Genomic DNA, 22,581 nt, shown 5'->3' on the forward strand with positions numbered 1-22,581 from the left:
CTTGGTTTGCCCCCTCCCACACCACAACAGTCCGTTTTGCCCCCTCCCACACCACAACAGTCCGTTTTGCCCCCCCCCCCCCCCACACCAGTCTGCTTGCCCTCCCCCTCTCTCCTTTCTCCCCCCCCCCCCACTCTCTCCTTTCTCCCCCCCCCCCCCACTCTCTCCTTCTCCCCCCTCTTTTCTCTCTCTCCTTTCTCCCCCCCTTCTCTCCTTTCTCCCCCTTCTCTCCTTCCCCCTCTCTCCTTTCTCCTCCCCCTTCTCTCCTTTCTCCCCCTTCTCTCCTTTCTCCCCTCCTTTCTCCCCCCCTTCTTTCCTTTATCCCCCCTCTCTCTCCTTCTCCCCCCCCCTTCTCTCCTTTCTCCCCCCCTTCTCTCCTTTCTCCCCCCATTCTCTCCTTTCTCCCCCCCCTTCTCTCCTTTCTCCCCCGTCTCTCCTATCTCCCCCCCTTCTCTCCTTTCTCCCCCGTCTCTCCTATCTCCCCCCCTTCTCTCCTTTCTCCCCCTTCTCTCCTTTCTCCCCCCCTTCTCTCCTTTCTCCCCCCTTCTCTCCTTTCTCCCCCCCCCTTCTCTCCTTTCTCCCCCCCTTCTCTCCTTTCTCCCCCTTCTCTCCTTCTCCCCCCTTCTCTCCTTTCTCCCCTCCTTCTCTCCTTTCTCCCCCTCCTCTCCTTTCTCCCCCTCCTCTCCTTTCTCCCCCCTTCTCTCCTTTCTCCCCCCTTCTCCTTTCTCCCCCCCTTCTCTCCTTTCTCCCCCCCTTCTCCTTTCTCCCCTCCTTTCTCCCCCCTTCTCTCCTACTCCCCCTTCTCTCCTTTCTCTCCCCCCTTCTCTCCTTTCTCCCCCCCTTCTCTCCTTTCTCCCCCCCTTCTCACCTTTCTCCCCCCCTTCTCACCTTTCTCCCCCCCTTCTCTCCTTTCTCCCCCCTTCTAGCCTTTCTCACCTTTCTCCCCCCCCCCTTCTCTCCTTTCTCCCCCCCCTTCTCTCCATTCTCCCCCCCCCCCCCCCGCCTTCTCTCCTTTCTCCCCCCCCTTCTCTCCTTTCTCCCCCCGTCTCTCCTTTCTCCTCCCCTTCTCTCCTTTCTCCCCCCCTCTCTCCTTTCTCCCCCCCTTCTCTCCTTCCCCCCCTTCTCTCCTTTCTCCCCCTTCTCTCCTTTCTCCCCCCTTTCTCCCCTCCTTTCTCCCCCTCCTTCTCTCCTTTATCCCCCCTTCTCTCCTTTCTCCCCCCTTCTCTCCTTTCTCCCCCCCTTCTCCTTTCTCCCCCCTTTCTCCCCTACTTTCTCCCCCCTTCTCTCCTTTCTCCCCCCCATCTCTCCTTTCTCCCCCCTTCTCTACTTTCTCCCCCCCTTCTCTACTTTCTCCCCCCCTTCTCTACTTTCTCCCCCCTTCTCTACTTTCTCCCCCCCTTCTCTCCTACTCCCCCTTCTCTCCTTTCTCCTCCCCTTCTCTCCTTTCTCCCCATCTCTCCTTTCTCCCCCTTCTCTCCTTTCTCCCCCCTTATCTCCTTTCTGCCCCCCTTCTCTCCTTTCTCCCCCCTTCTCTCCTTTCTCCCCCTTCTCTCTTTTCTCCCCCCCTTCTCTCCTTTCTCCCCCTTTTCTCCTTTCTCCCCCCCCTTCTCTCCTTTCTCCCCCCTTCTCTCCTTTCTCCCCCCCTTCTCTCCTTTCTCCCCCCTTCTCTCCTTTCTCCCCCCTTCTCTCCTTTCTCCCCCCTTCTCTGCTTTCTCCCCCCTTCTCTCCTTTCCCCCCCTTCTCTCCTTTCTCCCCCCCTTCTCTCCTTTCTCCCCCCCTTCTCTCCTTTCTCCCCCTTTCTCCCCCCTTCTCTCCTTTCTCCCCCCCTTCTCTCCTTTCTCCCCCCCTTCTCTACTTTCTCCCCCTTCTCTCCTTTCTCCCCCCCTTCTCTACTTTCTCCCCCCTTCTCTACTTTCTCCCTCCCTTCTCTCCTTTCTCTCCCCCTCTCCTTTCTCCCCCCCTTCTCTCCTTTCTCCCCCCTTCTCTCCTTCCCCCCCCCTTCTCTCCTTTCTCCCCCCCTTCTCTCCCCCCTTCTCTCCTTTCTCCCCCCTCCTCTCCTTTCTCTCCCCCTTCTCTCCTTTCTCCCCCCCTTCTCTCCTTTCTCCCCCCTCCTTCTCTCCTTTCTCCCCCCTCCTTCTCTCCTTTCTCCCCCCCTTCTCTCCTTTCTCCCCCCCTTCTCTCCTTTCTCCCCCCTTCTCTCCTTTCTCCCCCCCTTCTCTCCTTTCTCCGCCCTTCTCTCCTTTCTCTCCTTTCTCCCCCCTTTCTCTCCTTTCTCCCCCCCTTCTCTCCTTTCTCCCCCCCTTCTCTCCTTCCCCCCCTCACTTGGTTTGCCCCCTCCCACACCACAACAGTCCGTTTTGCCCCCCCCTTCTCTCCTTTCTCCCTCCTTTCTCCCCCCCTTCTCTCCTTTCTCCCCCCTTCACTCCTTTCTCCCCCCCCCCTTCTCTACTTTCTCCCCCCTTCTCTACTTTCTCCCCTTCTCTTCTTTCTCCCCCCTTCTCTACTTTCTCCCTCCCTTCTCTCCTTTCTCTCCCCCTCTCCTTTCTCCCCCCCCTTCTCTCCTTTCTCCCCCCTTCTCTCCTTTCTCCCCCATTCTCTCCTTCCCCCCCCCTCTCTCCTTTCCCCCCCCCCCCCACTCTCTCCTTTCTCCCCCCTCTTGTTTCTCCCCCCCTTCTCTCCTTTCTCCCCCCCTTCTCTCCTTCCCCCCCCTCCTCTCCTTTCTCCTCCCCCCTTCTCTCCTTTCTCCTCCTTTCTCCCCCCTTCTCTCCTTTCTCCCCCCCTTCTCTCCTTTATCCCCCCCTTCTCCTTTCTCCCCCCTTCTCTTTTTTCTCCCCTCCTTTCTCACCCCCTTCTCTCATTTCTCCACCCTTCTCTCCTTTCTCCCCTCCTCTCTCCTTTCTCCCCCCCTTCTCTCCTACTCCCCCCTTCTCTCCTTTCTCCCCCCCTCTCTCCTTTCTTCCCCCTTTCTCTCCTTTCTCCCCCCCTCTCTCCTTCTCCCCCCCCTCTCTCCTTTCTCCCCCCCTCTCTCCTTTCTCCCCCTTCTCACTTTCCCCCCCCCCTTCTCTCCTTTCTCCCCCCTTCTCTCCTTCCCCCCCTCACTTGGTTTGCCCCCCCCCCACACCACAACAGTCCGCTTTGCTCCCCCACAGCACACTAGTCCGTTTTGCTCCCCACACCACACCAGTCCGTTTTGCTCCCCCACACCAGTCCGTTTTGCAAACCCCCATGCTTGACATATAAAAAATTAGAGGAAAACTGAAAAACTAGGTGGAATGCTGCTTTAACTTCTGTGTATCTTCTTGGGAATTTAGCTGGTTGCAAATATGTACCCTGCTGGAAAAACATGAGGAAGTCATAGTTATACAGAAAAAGCAGGAATCAGTCCCTATTATCAGTGCTCAAAGTCCATGAGACCTATGCAATATTATTCACTTGACTTGAATAAACTTCCTGGAAGACAGATCTCTTTAGCCTCTATGTGTACCTCTGACTGTGTGTGCATAAACGCTCATTGATGGGGATATAAATCAGCAAAATCCTGCGGGTGGGGGGGGGCTTGTGTGTGTGAGTGTGTGTGTGTGTGTGTGTGTGTGTGTATATAGTCATGGTATGGAGATTTGCACTCACGTTTCAGTTGGTAGGCAGATGCTTGTCCCATATGTAAATGATAGACGTGTGGTAACCAGGGGAATCCTGATGACCAAAGAAGACAGCACACCGCAAAGTTGATGAAAAAAAGTGTATTATGAAACACAGGGCCGCCAACGTTTCGGTCCTCGTAGAGGGACCTTCCTCAGGGCAGTGCACAACAGACTGATACAAGCACCCTTATATACCCCTAAACACATACATAGAATCACCTGAAAACAATAATGAGAAATCCAAATTACCATCCCAGGTCCAACCCTCAACATATTGCAGCCACTGAAACATGCTGATACCAATCGAATAACTTAATCTAAAACCTTGCACGATTGGTCACATAGTCTACCTCTGTCGTTCATGTAATGACGTCACTAGTCAACCCGATCGCGTGTGTGGTAACCACAACAAAGCATGGCATGTTGTTCATAAAAAGGGACGTACATGAACATCTATTTGTAAAGATCTACAATAATAGGGGAAGGTGCACGCATTAGCTCTACCTGATCGTGCTGTGTTCCCAGCCTAACAGACTCACCTCTCTATATCCACACATGCTCTCCTGTGCCGTGCCGCTGGCAACCCGACAGCATCCATGGCAAGCCAAATATCCTGCTCTATTGCGACGCGCATGCGCTACTCACCCCTGACAACCCGATCGCGTCCCTGGCAGTGAGGGGAGGGGTGCGCACATAATAAATCCAAATCTGCTCAATCGCGCATGTGCAATGACCCCAGATGTCCTGCTAAGTGGCACCGTGCATGTACTACTCACCCCTAATAACCCGATCGCATCCTTAGCAGTGAGGGGAAGGGCGTGCACATACTTGATCAATCTCTACTCATATGCGCATGTACCAAAAGCCCATAACAACCCGATCGCGTCCCTGGCAGTGAGGGGAGGGGCGCGCAAATACTCTATACTCATCTGCGCATGTACAAAAAAAACCTGACAACCCTATCGCGTCCCTGGCAATAAGGGGAGCAATGAACACACATTATCCACTGTATAGTCGCGCATGTACCTTAAACCCCCTAACCCAACTGCGTCCGAGCTAATCTTGAAAAAGGTGCGCACGCATTTAGTATTACTAGTTAGCATTGCACTTGCTCTAATGAACCCCCTGCTTTCTCCCCCCCCCTCTCTCCTTTCTCCCCCTCTCCTTTCTCCCCCCCTCTCTCCTTTCTCCCCCCCTTCTCTCCTTTCTCCCCCCCTTCTCTCCTTTCTCCCCCCTTCTCTCCTCCCCCCCCCTCACTTGGTTTGCCCCCCCCCCCACACTACAACAGTCCGCTTTGCACCCCCACACCACACCAGTCCGTTTTGCTCCCCCACACCAGTCCGTTTTGCAAACCCCCATGCTTGACATATAAAATATTAGAAGAAAACTGAAAAACTAGGTGGAATGCTGCTTTAACTTCTGTGTATCTTTTGGGAATTTATGCTGGTTGCAAATATGTACCCTGCTGGAAAATCATGAGGAAGTCATAGTTATACAGAAAAAGCAGGAATCAGTCCCTATTATCAGTGCTCAAAGTCCATGAGACCTATGCAATATTATTCACTTGACTTGCAATAAACTTGCTTGAAGACAGATCTCTTTACCCTCTATGTGTACCTCTGACTGTGTGTGCATAAACGCTCATTGATGGGGATATAAATCAGCAAAATCCTGCGGCCTGTGTGTGTGTGTGTGTGTGTATATATATATATATATATATACACACAGTGGTCGACAAATCACCAAAAAATCTATTCGCCACACAAAAAAATCTACTCGCCACCTAGTACCAAACGTGTGCTGCTTGGGCCAATAGGAGCTCGCCACGATGTTAAATCCACTCGCCCGGGGCGAGCAAATGTATAGGTTTGTCAAACACTGTATATATATATATATATATATAGCAACTGTAAATATTACTGTATGTTCATTTGCATGTCTTAGACAGGTCTGCAACCCTGTCTTTCCCCATTGTCAGCCAGCATACAGCGCATCCACTGCAGCAAGGGATTCTGGGAAATGACATGCAAATGAGCACTCAGTGCCACCTTTTGTCTCAAGCTCGTATTACACAAGCCAATCCTCAAGCCAATGCATGCTGTTTTAAACACAACTTTTAAACAGAGGCTGGGATGAGATGCAAAGCCATTAGACCTACTCACATACATGTTTCAACCTTGATGGGTATCATCAGTGTGAGGCTGGTCTTAATGGCTAGCAGGTTTGAGACTAGACTAGGTAATCACCACTGTCATTAAGGTTATGGTGGGTAAAAAAAGTGACAAAAACCCTCCACAGTAAAGCATAAAGCAACTGTAAATATTACTGTATGTTCATTTGCATGTCTTAGACAGGTCTGCAACCCGTAGACACGTAGGTGTCTCTTTAATACCGTATTTCCTCGATTCTAAGACGCACCCTTGATTTAATTTTAAAAAAAAATTGGGGGGGAATTAAACCACTACATTAAATGTGCAGAAATGTATTTATTTTTCTCTTGCAGACAATAGCATACATTTATCCACACTACACTATAGTACAACTTTATCCTCAGCACTACATTCCTTCATGTGGTACTTACAGTACATTGTCTGATCTTGTTGAGCTCCCTCTACACCTCCTGCAGTTTCACACAGATGAGGGGGGAGCCAGGGGCTGTAATCGGAGCCATGCTCCTGGGCAATATGGAGATCTCCAGCTGATCCCTCTGCGGTTCCACACAGATTTTCTGGGGAGAGCCATGCTGCTGCCGGTGGGGGGGGTGGGTGGGGGAGGATGGGGGTCTCCAGCAGTGCCCCCTAATAGACTTTTTTTTATACATCGATTCTAAGGCCGAGCTTATAGTAACGGAGTCTTTACTTGCGCCCGTTAAGCACTGTACCGTAGTTGGCTATTGCAGTTAACCAAGTGCCTGCGTGCCTGCAGGCAATAAGCAAAAATAGAACAAAGTCCCAAGTAGCAGTGCTCCCAAAATCTCAAATAGAATAAATGGCACAATATTAAGCCAAATAAGTGGGTTTGTCCTTGTATCCAATTAGGTTATTAGCACCTGTGAGAGATTGCCACACTATATGAAAATAGCTCATAAATTGGGTAGTGAAATAAGTATCAATCCTCTCTGGCAGAGAGAAAAAAGGAAATGTATTTATGCAGCTCCCTGTACGCCTGTATGCCCGCAGACCTAGCCAGTCCACAGTACTGAGGTGGGTAAGGGTATAACACACACAGCAGTGAGGGCGTGCCCGGAGTGTGGTAATAGCGTTGCCGGGCCTGGAGAGTAAGGGTTAACATTATACTTGCTGAGTCGGGGGCGCCAGAGGTCGGAAGGCTATGTCCAAGAGCCAGAGTTCAGGGTTTGGAGAGAGCAGCGTAGTGATGTCCAAAAGCCAGGGTTCAAGGGTTGGAGATAGCAGCGTAGTCAAGTCCAAAGCAGTGCACAAGTTCAAACCAAGGGAATCCAAACAGGCAGGGACAGGAACCAGAGCTGGAACAGACATGGGAGCTAGGCATAGACACTGCACACACAGGAGCTACAGGAAAGCTATGCAGAGCAAGGACTGAGAGGACAGAGTGGGGTAATAAAGGAAGGAGGGTCAATAGGAGTGAAAGGAGGAGCAGAGGTTTGAGTGGGTATTTGCAGGGATAGGTCTGTGAGAGCAGGGGAGGAGACAGGGAGGTAATCAAGAGTTATTGCCTACAACCGACGGGGGGCGAAGCCAGAGCGTGGAGGGAGCAGATAACTAGAGCGGGTGCGCGCGCCTCCTGTAACACTGTTATGCGTGCGCACCGCGCGTGCACCAGAGCGTTGGGGGAAGTCCAGCGGAGGAGGCGCCCGGCACAGGAGAAGGAGGAGCGGAGGAACCAGGTAGGGAAAGGGCAGGGGTGACGGAGGCACGCCGAGGGGCGTGTGTACCTCGATAGGGAACCCGTGATCGGGAGCGCGCGCGCTCGGTGAGGGAACCGCGCGCGTGCGCGCGCAGAGCATAAGCCTGGGCGTGCGGACTGTGCCGTGGAGGAACGGCTCAGGGAGGAGGATAGGGTTTGGGGACGTAGGGAGTGGGACAGCTAGCCTCTGTGGGACCTGGGGTGACGGGGACACGCTGGTCTGTTACACTCCCACTAACTCAGCTGTCTAAATGGCTACACTCCCTAGAGCCTAGTATACTGCCTGTGTACAAATGTAACAACTCACGATTGCGGTGCTTTTCAGGATACACAGCGTACCTCAAGTAGAATTATCAAGCAAGATTCCATGAGCACAGGTAGCAGGAAAAAACGTACATAGGTGGGGGCTACGATTCAAAAATTGGTTAAAAATGGTTTATTGAAGAAGTTAACACATGGTCTGTTACAGGAAAAACCTCCACTCTAACATGTTAGTTTTTTCCTGCTTGCTGCGCTCCGTTTTTACAACCCATAGATTCCCGCCTGCAGGCGATGTGGCGCGTTGACGCGGCAGCTATTTGTGGAGGCATCAAAAATTGTCTTTTCAACGTCACGTAAGCTGGTTCAGCCAATGACAAACCAGCTTCGTGACGTGACTGTTACGCCCCCGCATCGCCTCCCCAATCTCCTGCAGCCAAGTTCACAGGTCGCTGGGGCTGCAGGAGTGCACGCGGCCACGTACGTAGCATAGTCTCTGCCTAAAGCACATCCCAATTTTAGACAGGGGAAAATGGGAAAAAAAGGTGCGTCTTAGAATCGAGGAAATACAGTATATACAATTTAAAATAGATCTATTTCTGTTGTAAGGGCTTTGTTGAGAAAATGTGTCATTTTTACAGTCCTTTTTTATTTATTTTCCCTAGGGCCCCTGAGATTTTAATGAGAAGTGGTCATAACCGTGCTGTTGACTGGTGGAGCTTGGGAGCATTGATGTACGATATGCTGACCGGAGCGGTATGTGCAGTGTTATTCATATGCAGGATTTTGTCAGTGCTGGTTAGGATTCTTAACCCCTCCACTGCCCATGGAGGTTAATCTAGGTAGAGTTCCAGTGTCTGTTTAAAAAGAGAGGGAAAAAAGATGTAAAAGTTAAAAAATACATGCTACATAGTTACATAGGAGGTGAGGTTGCAAAAAGACATGTCCATCAAATTAAACTTGTGTTAAATTTAGACGAAAAATACTTATCCTATATTTGTATTTACCGGCTATTTGTAGAGAAAGGCAAATAGAAAACCCCAGTGAAACATTATGCAGTGAAGGGAAAACATTAATTCCTTCTTCACTCCAGTAATAACATTTGTATTTCTCCCTGGATCAACATCCTTCCCATGTATACTTACTTGGTATATCCCTGTACAGTATACCTTTCCTTTCTAAAAAGGTGTCCATCCTTTTTTGAAGATATCTATTGTAAAGAACCATTTCCTATTGTTGCTGGTGAAATCTCCTTTCCTCCAACCATAAGCGATGTCCCAGTCAGTGTGTACTGTCCTTGGGATGTATTGACCCCGATTATATTTGTTTATAGTTATCCTTTCCCCTCTGTTGCCAAACACTGCAGCATCTCACAAATGTACGCAAAAGCCAGAATTTACTTTTATTTTTCCTTTAGATATTGTCACGGGAGACCAGGATTTTTTACAAATTTATACCGGGATCATTCACTAGGCAAAACAGAGTAATAGAACAAAATGAAGTTTATTCGCGAAAACCTGTGTACACACAATGAATACACAAAACACAGAGGAAATAAAAACTTACTGGAGGTCTGGGGGGTCAAAACTAGGCTCAAATAGGTGCGGGGTGCCTGCTTTGGAAGACTTACCCCGACCGGGATATCCACCTGGGCTTGCTGGTCCTCTCTTCGGCTAAAATCCTTAGCCGCGACCACAACATTCTAAAATGAGAACTTGGTCCTCGTCTAGGCTTTCTTAGCTCCAAAAAATGAAGCCGGTTACTCTGCTATTTCTAACAGAGCAACTTTGAAAAGCTCGCCTTAACATCACAATCCCAAGTCACAGAATGGTCTGGTTCTCTGACTGGGGCATCGCCTTACTTACACTCTGCTAAGCTATCCTTAGCATGGAGGTAGGAGGAGCATGAGAACCCTATCCCACTTGCCAATAGAAACGGGCTCGTCTCTTGGCTGACGTCAGAGGAAGAGGCATGCCAAGCCGGGTAGGCGGATGTGAGGAATCCGTTCCTGGGTTTGGCGGGAGCTCACTCTTGCAGAGCTGGTGTGCTCTCAAACAAACCTCCCCTTGCAATTGCAAGCAAGTCACCTGTGTTTGCAATCATGCTGCTCTGTCTCTCTGTTCTGGCATTGGAAGAATTCCCACACACCCCTGTCTTGGGATTGGCTATCTGCCTTTCTTATACTGGCTTCCTTCTCTGACTCCTTGCTGAGCATAATCCAAGTTTACTTGGATGTAACAGTGTTTGCAAAACACTTCTGTCTTGGCCTTGTACCTGGGACCTGCTGCAGAGGTGTGCTGAAGTGCTGGATCCCCAGTGCTACTCTTGCCGTGTTCCTGAGACCTTCTGCAGAGGTCTGCTTCCTGTGCTGAAGCGTGGGATCCCCTGTGTCCCTCTATCCTGTTCCTGGGACCTCCTGTATTCACCCCAGACAGGAGTCTGCTTTCCGGTACCTGTGCTGAAGCTCTGGATTCCCAGTGTCTAACTTATCCTGTTCCTGAGATATCCTGCATTCACCCCTGGCTGAGGTCTGCTTCCTGGTACCTGTGCTGAAGCGCTGGATCCCCAGCGCCAGCCTTGCCTGTTCCCTGAGGCCTGGTGCCTTCTCTCCTTGCAGAGGGCTGGTTCCTGGGGCCTGCTGTATATCTCCATTGCAGAGGCTGTGTCCTGGTTCCTGTGCTGAAGCCAACCTTCTGCTTCCTGTTTCCTGCGGTCTGCTGCATTCCTGCCTTGCAGAGGCCTTCGTTTTGGGCCGCTCCCGCTCCTCGCATAGAGGCCATTCCCACAGTACGGCTGCTACGCTGAAGCGCAGTGTACCTGATTCCTTGTTGCCGAACTTCTGCCTGGATATCGATTAGGAACAGGGAAGGAAACTGAAGCACTGGTTCCACTGAAGTAAAAATAAACACAGAGGTGCGTTCCCACAATAAAAGTTTTAATGGATCAGAAGCACAAAAACAGACCACCTATGCGTTTCGGGCTTATGGCCCTTTATCAAGGTGAATAGAAATACCCAAACGAGTGCTTTTAAATACCTGGTTTCAGCGCTGGCGTAACCAATCCGCCGCCACTTCCTGGTTCCAGGAGAAGAGTGACACGGGACGTGTGACGTCAGCGCGCTCGGGACATATCAATAAAACAAACTTTTTTTAAACAGAAAAAATTAACAAACTAACACTCCTTAGTATGAATGAAGAAACGTTACCTAGACATTAAAACATAATTAAAAACAAACATAAACAATGGATTAAACTCATCTCATGAGCAAAGGTGAACAATTGCTACATTCATAGATTAAGCAAATTCTATGTCTGCTAAAACCCACATTTCAGAGTTCAATATGAATGACATATGTCAACCTGGAAGAATCTGTATATATATATATATATATATATATATATATATATATATATATATTAATCAAAAAATAAATAGATGATACCGTTCTGTGGCTAACGAAATGCTTTTATTTGTGCGAGCTTTCGAGATACACTGATCTCTTCTTCCGGCGATGTTACAATGAATGAAGCAAGGATTACTTAAAAACAGTGTCTCTTGGAATGTTATCTGTGCTGGTCCTTCCCCCGATGTGGATGTGTTTTATGGCTAGAGGTGTCAAAGGGTTACTGAAAGCAAGTGAAGAAAGAGTGTGTATGTGTATCAGTGTGAATAAGAATGAATGGAGAGCCAATCGAGCCTCCCAGGGCGACAACAATCCACCCAGTCACAAAGACTGGGGAAAAAATTCAAGGACATAATGGGGGACTTTTCACTCTTAGACATCTGGAGAACACAACACCAGGGGCAAAGGGACTATACCTTTTACTCGGCCCCTCACCAGACATATTCCCGTATAGACTACTTTCTTGCTACCAAGAACATCCTAGAAGCCGCCCTAGATACTGACATCGGCCCAATCACGTGGTCAGATCATGCTCCCATCACCCTGACCCTATCCATTCCATTCGTGAAAACAACCTCGTATTCCTGGAGACTGAACGACTCCCTACTGAATCACTCGGAGACAGTACGGGAGATCAAAAAATCCCTTAAGGAATATTTCCGGACAAATATAGGCACTGTGACCTCTCCAGCGAGCCTGTGGGAAGCCCATAAAGCGACAATTAGAGGACATTTAATCTCGATTGCCTCCCATAGGAAAAAAACTAAACTTAAACAAACCAAAGAGCTAACAGACAAAATAATAAGTTTAGAACAACAGCATAAAAATAACCCTTCCCGGAAAATTTATAAACAGTTGACTTCTACCAGAAGCGACTTAAGAATAATTCAAATGGACAATGTCGAAAAAGCTCTTAAATGGACGGGTCAGAGGTATTACGATAAAGGGAACAAGGCCGACAGACTTCTTGCTAGCAAGTTACGAGGCATACACAAAAGATCGCAAATAACGGCGATTCGGAATAGTGCTGGTGAGCTCCTATACAATGAAAAAAAAATTGCAGAGGAATTCACTAAATTTTACTCTAAATTATATAACCTAAGGGCTCACTCTGCTAGCCCAGACCCGAAGGAGCTATCGGCTACCATTGACTATCTAGCTGATTGCAACCTCCCCTCATTAACAGAGGAGGAAATCCTTCTCCTGAACGCCAAAATAACGGCGGAAGAACTAGAATGGGCCGTTAAGGCCTCCAAAATTTCTAAAGCGCCGGGCCCTGATGATGGTTTCACAAATGCCTACTATAAGAAGTTTCTCCCCATTCTGTCCACCCACCTTTTACAATTGTTCAACTCATTTTTAGAAGGATGTCCTATCCCATCTTCAATGTCGTCCGCCAATTTGGCCATAATCCTTAAAGAAGGGAAGGACCCCACACAATGCGGTAGCTATAGACCAATCTCACTGTTGAACAATGATCTAAAACTATACAGTAAAATACTGGCGAACAGACTTAATCCAATTCTCCCGAGACTAGTACACATGGACCAGGTCGGGTTTGTCCTGGGCCGTCAGGCCTCAGACAATACCCGTAAAATCATTAATCTTGTTGACCATGCCCACCTTACAGACTCACAAGCTATGTTACTAAGCTTAGACGCAGAGAAGGCATTTGACAGAATTGACTGGCTGTTCCTAGACCAAACATTAAAAAAATTCGGATTCAGGGACTCCTTTCTCACGGGTGTCCAGGCGCTCTACCAAACTCCATCCGCCTCAATTAGACTATCGGGTGGAGGAGCGGAACAAATCCACATTCGAAATGGTACCCGACAGGGTTGCCCCCTCTCCTTTTCGCTCTCACGATTGAACCACTGGCGGCCAAAATAAGACAAAACCCAAACATCCAGGGTATACCTATGGCCACTGAACAATACAAAATTTCCCTATTCGCTGACGATATTATCCTGACCTTGACCAGACCCCTAACTTCCCTCCCCAACCTCCAGATGGAACTGACAGAGTTTGGAAAGGTATGAATCCAGGACAGGAAGGGAGCAGGATCATCAGGAACACCCAGAAAAAAACATACAATAACAAATCATAGTGTAGTACTTATGGACAATTATGGGTCAGAATTCAAGAAGAAACTTGGCTCTTACGGATCGCCTACTTACAAGAAGCAGGATAAAAAACAGCGTTTTTGTATGTAAAGTTGAATAATATATTCCTCCGCCTAAGATAGCAGCATACAGCAGTCACTGATGATTGTAAGCTGGATGGTGTGATCGCCGGGGCTTTCGCTCTCACAAACCAGCAACCGCATTCATACAGAGAGAAGAGGGAAACATAGTGTGTACCAGGTAACACTAAAAATTTATAGAAGAAGCATAGAAATGTGTACTCACAATGCAACGTGTGAGCACATTCACATAAAGGTATCTTGGATATCAGGCAGCTACATACACGGCTTAGCAGTTGGAAATGTCCTCCGCTCCACTCAGAAATCCCCTCCTCGAGGGTGCCCCCTCGTCCGGATAGATGGCGTCTGACGTCACTTCCTGGCCTCGGAGTGACGCCTTTTCCGGTAAGGATGGGAAGATCAGGGGGTATGGAAGACTCGTCGAGCCGCAGCAGCAGTGCCTCTGGGGTTGGAGCAGGCTATCAGACCGTCAGTGTATGATGCAGCTGTACTCTGTCTCCTTCCTTAGCTTGGCTCAACGCGTTTCACTGCATCCGCAGCTTCCTCAGGAGCAATAATCATGTCCCCTAATGGGTGTTACTTAAGTAGCATCATCAATTGAGATACTAATTGAAAACACATTTAGTTAATTTACACACAGATTCTCCCACAAGGGTACACAATTCTGTGGCCAAAAATATCGACGCATAAAATACATATAATAAATTTAATTTTAATCACTCTATATTAAGAGGTACTAGAGATAAAAACATAATTAAAAACTATGATTAAAAAACTAAGATCATAATAAAACTCAAGTTGATAGTAATTAAATGGAGAGGATCCATATGCATACACAGGGGGAAAAAAGAGAGAAAGGACATTGATTAGTTAAAGGGACATAGGTATAAAATAGACCAGCATAATTTAATATAAAAGAATAAAAGATACAGATTAAATATGTGAATTATATCAGAATAGCCAAAGTGCATAGTGCAATAAATAAATAAAGTGCAATAATTAGAGGAAAGGTGCAATCTCAAAATCCACATTAAGACCATTTGGCGTCAAAGTGTTGAGTTTATGTACCCAGTACATTTCCCTTTTACTTAAGTCTAAATTTCTGTCTCTACCTCTCCAATGTTGTGCCACATGTTCTATAGCAGTAAATTTTAATCCTGCTACATTGGAGTTGTGGAATATGGAAAAATGTTTAGATACATTATGGGTCTGAACACTTCGTCTAATATTACTCAAATGCTCTATGATACGTGTCTTAATTGCTCGTGTTGTTTTACCCACATATTGTAGCCCACATGGGCATTCAAGAAGGTAAATGATGTGGTTTGAATTACAATTCATGTATTGTTTTATTTTATATTCCTCATTTCTGTTGTTACTCTTAAATTTCTTTTTTTCTTGGTTTTTATGTCTACAGGCGGTGCATGAACTACACCCATAGAATCCTTCTAGTTTTTGAAGCCATCCATTTTTATTTTTATTTGATTCAACCATTTTGATTGCACTTGGTGCTATCATTCCCTTCAGGTTTCTAGCTTTTTTAAAGATCACCTTGGGGTGTTGTGGCATGTTATCCTTCAGAATTGGGTCATTTAATAAAACATGCCAATGTTTGTTGACTATTTTCTTGATATTGTTTGATTCTTTATTAAAAGAAGTTAAGAATGCTGTGTCAAAATTTGTGTTTAAAACTTTCTCTTTTTTATTTGGTATTATTAGATCCTTTCTATCTAGACAATTAGCCTTTTCAAATGCAACGTCCAGGAGTCCTGGATTGTACTGTTTTTCAACAAAGCGTTCTTTTAGTATATTGCACTGATCATTAAATACCAATGTATCAGTGCAATTACGGCGCATCCTCCTGAACTGATTATAAGGGACATTGTCCATCCATAAATTCTGGTGGCAGCTTGTACGTAAGATGTAGTTATTGCTGTCCACTTCCTTAAAATAGGACCTAGTTTTTAGAATACCATTCTCTATATAGATATTGAGATCCAAGAAATTAAGGGAGCTTGTACTAGTAGCTGAGGTAAATTGTAGGTTATAATTATTTGTATTTATACCTGACAAAAAGGCGTCCACACTTTCCTGACTGCCTTGCCAAATCAAAATCACATCATCGATGTAGCGCCGCCAAAGGACAAGGTCCGCCCCCAGTACGCCACCGGGCCATATATGCTGTTCCTCCCAGAGTCCCATAAAGAGATTGGCGTAACTGGGAGCAAACCTCGTACCCATGGCGGTACCACATCTCTGAATGTAAAAGTTGTTATCAAACCAAAAATAATTTTTGTCAAGTATAAAACAAATGCTATCAAGAATGAATTGTATTTGCTGTTCATTCATATCTGGATCTTGTTTAAGAAAGAAGCTCACTGCTTCACAGCCCAAATTTTTCTCTATAGACGTATAGAGAGACGCAACATCTATAGTGGCCATGATGAACTCATTCTTCCATGTTACGCTCTCTAATAAATGCAATACGTCTGCAGTGTCCTTCAGGTGCGATTTGAGTGTCTTCACATGATCTTGGAGGAAAGTATCAATATAAGATGACAAATTTGATGTTAGAGAGTTAATCCCGGAGATTATCGGTCTCCCGGGGGGTTGCGTCAAACTCTTGTGGACCTTAGGCAATGTATATAATATTGGCAATTGGGGGTGTTCTTTAAACAAGAAATTATATTCGCCTTCATTTAATATACCCAATTCCTTACCTCGATCCAAAAGTATTTTTAAATCATTGGTAAAGGTAGCAGTAGGATTATATTTTAGAATTTCATAAGTCTTTTTGTCTCCTAGAAGACGGTGGGCCTCTTTTAGATAGTCATCTCTATTTTGGATGACTATCCCTCCTCCTTTATCAGCCTGTTTAATAACTATGTTGGTATTATTTGTTATTTCTTCTAGGGCATCCCTCTCTTCCTTATTCAAATTATTTCTCATTTGTGATTTGTTGTTTTTCTTTGAGAGCTCTTCAAAATCTTTGACAATTAGATTATAAAAAACCTCAATATGATTGCCTTTACAGTAAGTAGGATTAAAGGTCGCTTTATTTTTAAGAGTGGTATGCTTAAATTTGTCATTTTCTATTTCGACAATTTGTTTTGGATTAGTCATCCTTGATTCAACATTTTTGCTAAGAAAAAATCTTTTTACCGTTAATTTACGTATATATTTATTTGCGTCCACAAAGAGCTCAAAGTTGTTGGGGCCACAAGTAGGGGCAAAAGACAAACCCTTAGAAATGACACTTAATTGGGATGATGTTAGTTCTACATTACTCAGATTGAAGATATTTTTGGTGTAATTTGGGAGGGACTTTTTTACTATTTTCTTTCTTCCCCCCCCCGCTTGCCTCTCTGTCTCTTTCCCCTTTGGGGTAATGGCTCCCCTCTTCTTTTTCTAAGAGGGGAGTAAATGGGTTTTTTGTTTCCCAAATACTTATGTCTAAAAGGTCATTTGTCCCTATTGTTCCAATCGGAGAGCGAGATCTACTCGCTTTTGCATATTTAGCAGAATCATATCTTTCTCTTTTTCTATTTTCTCTATCCTTTCTTAGATCTCTTTCTCTTCTTAGTTCTTTCTCCTTTTGATATTCTCGCTCTTTCCTATCTCTCTCTTTATCCTTCTCTTTCTGTTCCTTATATCTTTTGTGATCTCTCTCCTTAATAGTATCTTTTTCTCTCTGTAATTCTTTTTCTCTATTTAACTCTCTTTCCTTATGTTCTCTCTCCCTTCTTTGTTCCTTCTCTTTTTCTCTTTGTGCTTCTCTTTCCTTAAATTCTCTTTCTCTTCTCTGTTCTCTTTCCCTAATCATCTCTCTCTCTCTACGTCTTTCCCTTTCTAATGCTTGTTCTCTTTCTCTTAGTGGTATTCTCTCATTAAAGAATTCTCTTTCTCTATATAGATCTCTCTCCCTTAATTCTCTTTCTTGATTAAAATGTTTTTTAGGTGTAAAATCTTTCCTAGAGCCATGTGACAATTTAGGATCATAATTATCTCTCCATGGCAATCTAGGTATAAAATGATGTTTATCATTCTCAAGATATGGTTTGCTTCCATATTTCCCTGGTATATTTAGGGGATCTTTAACCATTTTTTCCTCAAATCTACTTTGTGGTTTAAAACTTTTCTTTTTCTTCCAATCTCTTTGTTCCCCTCTGAGGTAATCTTCCTCATCTCTCTGAAATTTATTTGTTTTGCTAGTAAAAAGTTCTTGTTCTAATTTATCAATTTTCTTTTTTAGTTCATGATCTTTAATTTTAAATTCAATAGTATCTTCCATATGTGCCAATTTCTCCTCTATTATGACAACCTCTTCATCAATTTTCTTGATATGCTTTTTATGTTGGTTTATCAAGGATGTCATAAGATTAAAGGAGCAATTGTCAATTGTTTCATGCCATTTCTTCACAAACTCCTCATCATCCAAATTTGATGATGGGTTCTTTGTGAATCTTAGGCCTCTTGGGATACGCTTACAATCCATATATCTGTTTAAGAATTTAAGGTCTAGCCATCTTCTGGTATCTTTAATTAGTAGTCTTTCTAATTTAATGAATTCCTCATCTAAAAAATCATCTTTCACCGGGTGTGTGTGTGTTATATTAGTGTCTTTAAATAAATAAATAAATAAACCTGAAGGGAATGATAGCACCAAGTGCAATCAAAATGGTTGAATCAAATAAAAATAAAAATGGATGGCTTCAAAAACTAGAAGGATTCTATGGGTGTAGTTCATGCACCGCCTGTAGACATAAAAACCAAGAAAAAAAGAAATTTAAGAGTAACAACAGAAATGAGGAATATAAAATAAAACAATACATGAATTGTAATTCAAACCACATCATTTACCTTCTTGAATGCCCATGTGGACTACAATATGTGGGTAAAACAACACATATTAAGACACGTATCATAGAGCATTTGAGTAATATTAGACGAAGTGTTCAGACCCATAATGTATCTAAACATTTTTCCATATTCCACAACTCCAATGTAGCAGGATTAAAATTTACTGCTATAGAACATGTGGCACAACATTGGAGAGGTAGAGACAGAAATTTAGACTTAAGTAAAAGGGAAATGTACTGGGTACATAAACTCAACACTTTGACGCCAAATGGTCTTAATGTGGATTTTGAGATTGCACCTTTCCTCTAATTATTGCACTTTATTTATTTATTGCACTATGCACTTTGGCTATTCTGATATAATTCACATATTTAATCTGTATCTTTTATTCTTTTATATTAAATTATGCTGGTCTATTTTATACCTATGTCCCTTTAACTAATCAATGTCCTTTCTCTCTTTTTTCCCCCTGTGTATGCATATGGATCCTCTCCATTTAATTACTATCAACTTGAGTTTTATTATGATCTTAGTTTTTTAATCATAGTTTTTAATTATGTTTTTATCTCTAGTACCTCTTAATATAGAGTGATTAAAATTAAATTTATTATATGTATTTTATGCGTCGATATTTTTGGCCACAGAATTGTGTACCCTTGTGGGAGAATCTGTGTGTAAATTAACTAAATGTGTTTTCAATTAGTATCTCAAATGATGATGCTACTTAAGTAACACTCATTAGGGGACATGATTATTGCTCCTGAGGAAGCTGCGGATGCAGTGAAACGCGTTGAGCCAAGCTAAGGAAGGAGACAGAGTACAGCTGCATCATACACTGACGGTCTGATAGCCTGCTCCAACCCCAGAGGCACTGCTGCTGCGGCTCGGCGAGTCTTCCATACCCCCTGATCTTCCCATCCTTACCGGAAAAGGCGTCACTCCGAGGCCAGGAAGTGACGTCAGACGCCATCTATCCGGACGAGGGGGCACCCTCGAGGAGGGGATTTCTGAGTGGAGCGGAGGACGTTTCCAACTGCTAAGCCGTGTATGTAGCTGCCTGATATCCAAGATACCTATGTGAATGTGCTCACACGTTGCATTGTGAGTACACATTTCTATGCTTCTTCTATAAATTTTTAGTGTTACCTGGTACACACTATGTTTCCCTCTTCTCTCTGTATGAATGCGGTTGCTGGTTTGTGAGAGCGAAAGCCCCGGCGATCACACCATCCAGCTTACAATCATCAGTGACTGCTGTATGCTGCTATCTTAGGCGGAGGAATATATTATTCAACTTTACATACAAAAACGCTGTTTTTTATCCTGCTTCTTGTAAGTAGGCGATCCGTAAGAGCCAAGTTTCTTCTTGAATTCTGACCCATAATTGTCCATAAGTACTACACTATGATTTGTTATTGTATGTTTTTTTCTGGGTTTTCCTGATGATCCTGCTCCCTTCCTGTCCTGGATTCATACGTTTTGTGAGGGAATCAGTGTATATTCCCTGGAAGGTTGAGAGTTTCTTTCAGTTATACAATATATCATTTAATATTATTTAAATATCACTATCACTGTGTTTTAGCGCCACACTGAATCACTGGGTTTCACGGAGTTTGGAAAGGTATCAGGATATAAAATAAATAGCGACAAATCTGAGGCCCTAAATATTAGTCTTCCCGATCCCACAATCAAACTCCTCAAGCTAAATTTCAGCTACCGATGGTGCCCCTCATGCATTAAGTATCTGGGAATTAATGTATCTAGGCACTATCGGGACCTATATAGGGATAACTACCCGAAACTATGGGATCAGATCAAAAGGGATCTAGATCGGTGGGAAGGTTATCAGATCTCATGGATTGGGAGGATGATCTCTACCAAAATGAATATACTCCCAAGAATGTTGTATCTATTCCAGACGCTCCCAATCCAGATCCCGGCCGCCGATCTAAAATATATACAGAATAGACTACTCCACTTCATTTGGCAGGGTAAGAGACCCAGGGTAGCCAGATCAGTCCTGATAACCACGAGATCCAGAGGAGGGATGGGGGTGCCTGACCTATATAAATATTATCTAGCCGCTCAGCTCAGGCAGGTAGTAATGTGGAACTCAGACCCGACCCGATGTTGCTGGGTGGGAATGGAAACTCGGTGTGCCAAACTGCCTGCTCTGCAAGCCTGCCTCTGGAGCCTGAACAGAGGAGACGGCCACTTACACAATCTTAAGCTACAGGCCTCACGATTCACGTAGGACACCTGGTCCAGTTGCAAACTTAAATTTAACCTCACATCCATAAACTCACAACTCACGCCCTTCGTTAATAACCCTAAATTCCCTCCAGGATGCGGATCTAAGCTGTTCGCCCACCTTCACACACGGGGTATAGAGGCGATTGCTGACGTACTGAGCCTAGGGAAGCTCCTGAGCTACCAAGAACTGAGGAACAAATTTAAAATTACAAAATTGGACACCTTTAAATATCTACAAATTAGTAACTTTGTCAGAACTACGTGCCCTCATCCAGAATACCCCACTCTCACGACGTTTGAACTCTTGTGTGAGGACAAGTCTTACCAGAAGGGACTCATCTCAGACATATACAATATTCTAATGCGCTCAACGTCCCCTACACAGCACGACTACATGCTGCGATGGTCAGCTGACCTAAACGTTGATATAGAAAGAGAGACTTGGGAGGAAATCTGGCAGGCAGCCTCAGAAACTTCCCTTTGCACCACAATTAAGGAAAACATCTATAAGATCATGTTTGGCTGGTATCTTACCCCAGCACGATTAAACCAGATCTACCCTCTGGCATCAGACCAATGTTGGAGAGGCTGTGGTAATAGAGGGGACATGGCCCACATCTGGTGGACCTGTCCAGAAATTGTGAAATACTGGGCCAAGGTCCAAATTCTTATAAAAGAGGTCACAGGCCTAGAAATCCCTATTGAACCACTGACCTTCCTGTTGGCAGCACCCATGCCGAATATAGTTCGGCCCACCAGGAAATTAATATCCTTCATTCTCACTGCGGCGAGATGCTGTATTGCGGCCTCCTGGAGGAAAACAGCTACGCCAGCGCTCAATACAATAAAGAAAAGGATTGGGGAAGTAATGACCATGGATAGGCTCACAGCCAACATCAGACAAAAAACCCCGGCCTTTGAGGATATATGGGAACCCTGGTTCCACTTTACCAGAGCGCCCCGACCAACCCAGGGAGGTGGGAGACTAACTCCCCCCCCCCATAAGGAAAAATCAGTACGAACTTCACCAGCTACACCCTATCAGCCCAGTAGGACGACAATACCCTCCCCCGCCCATCCCCCCCCCTCCTCCCACCCCCTCAACTACACCACCACCCTCCCTCCTTACCTTCTCTCTATGAAGGCTCCCCTCCCTTTTTTCATGGACAACTTAGGTTGCCTTTCTTTCCCCCCCTTTAAAAAAAATATGTTTTGGAAAATATTAGGCTACAAAATATGTCAGAAATGTTGTATTCTCTAAAAATGCCTAATAAAAACATTGAAAAAAAAAAAAAAAGAATGAATGGAGAGCCCACAGTATAAACAGTGCTCTACACAAGGTGTGTGTGGAGTGAGAGGGGATATAAATGGTGTGGGTGGGTGTGGAAATGTGAGAGTTTGTAGCACAACTAAAAGTGTGTGTGGATACTATGTGGTCCCTATTGGTGTATAGGGATGGAAAAATAAGGAGTATTGGTATGTGTGAGAGACAGCTGTGTGTGCATACATATAGCACAGTATGTACAGACATGGCCTTTAGCGCTCATGGGAAGAGAGTTCGCTAGTGTCAGTAATGACTCATAAAATTTCGATCTCTGTTTAGGCCACTGCTAAGTGTCCCGAACAGTTGCATAAATTTGTATTCATGCAACCGTCTCTCTTTCAGTGTTTTAAGATTACCTTTGAGTATGGCAACCCTCAGATCGTTCATCTTATGGCCAGAGTCAGAGAAATGTTCGCCAACAGGACTGTCTCTTGTTCCGCGTGTGATGCTGTGGCGATGCAGGTTCATTCTCTTGTTTAGCCCCTGTCCTGTCTCACCTATGTAGTAGCAGCCCCCTGGGCATTTCATGCACATGATGAGGTACACGACATTGCTGGAGGAACAGGTGAACCCTCTGATTTTGTATTCCCGATTCTTGTGTTGTATTTGTATTGTGTCCGCTGTGTAGAGCATTGCGCAGGTTTTGCATCTTGGGTCCTGGCATGGTTTTGTCCCGCATTCAGTTGTACTGCTGAATACTTTACTCCTCACCATAATGTTCTTGAGATTATGGGGTTGTCTGTATGATAATAAG

The 22,581-nt window shown here is 45.2% G+C and overlaps 1 protein-coding gene across 8 annotated transcripts in view; it reads left to right on the top strand.

The window, feature by feature from the left end:
* The window catches only part of RPS6KB1 (ribosomal protein S6 kinase B1), a 128,361-nt gene that overhangs the window by 66,790 nt on the left and 38,990 nt on the right, over nucleotides 1-22,581 (top strand). For all 8 annotated transcript variants that reach the window (XR_012799823.1, XM_075589647.1, XM_075589648.1 and 5 more), the window contains one exon: nucleotides 8,450-8,540. Coding sequence is in view for 7 of the 8 variants with exons in the window: in XM_075589647.1 (XP_075445762.1) it covers nucleotides 8,450-8,540 (91 nt within the window). In the remaining variant the exon portion in view is untranslated. Of the gene's footprint in view, nucleotides 1-8,449; nucleotides 8,541-22,581 lie in introns of those variants that run through there.

This window comes from Ascaphus truei, chromosome 3 (assembly GCF_040206685.1).
Source record: "Ascaphus truei isolate aAscTru1 chromosome 3, aAscTru1.hap1, whole genome shotgun sequence".
NCBI lineage: Eukaryota > Metazoa > Chordata > Amphibia > Anura > Ascaphidae > Ascaphus > Ascaphus truei.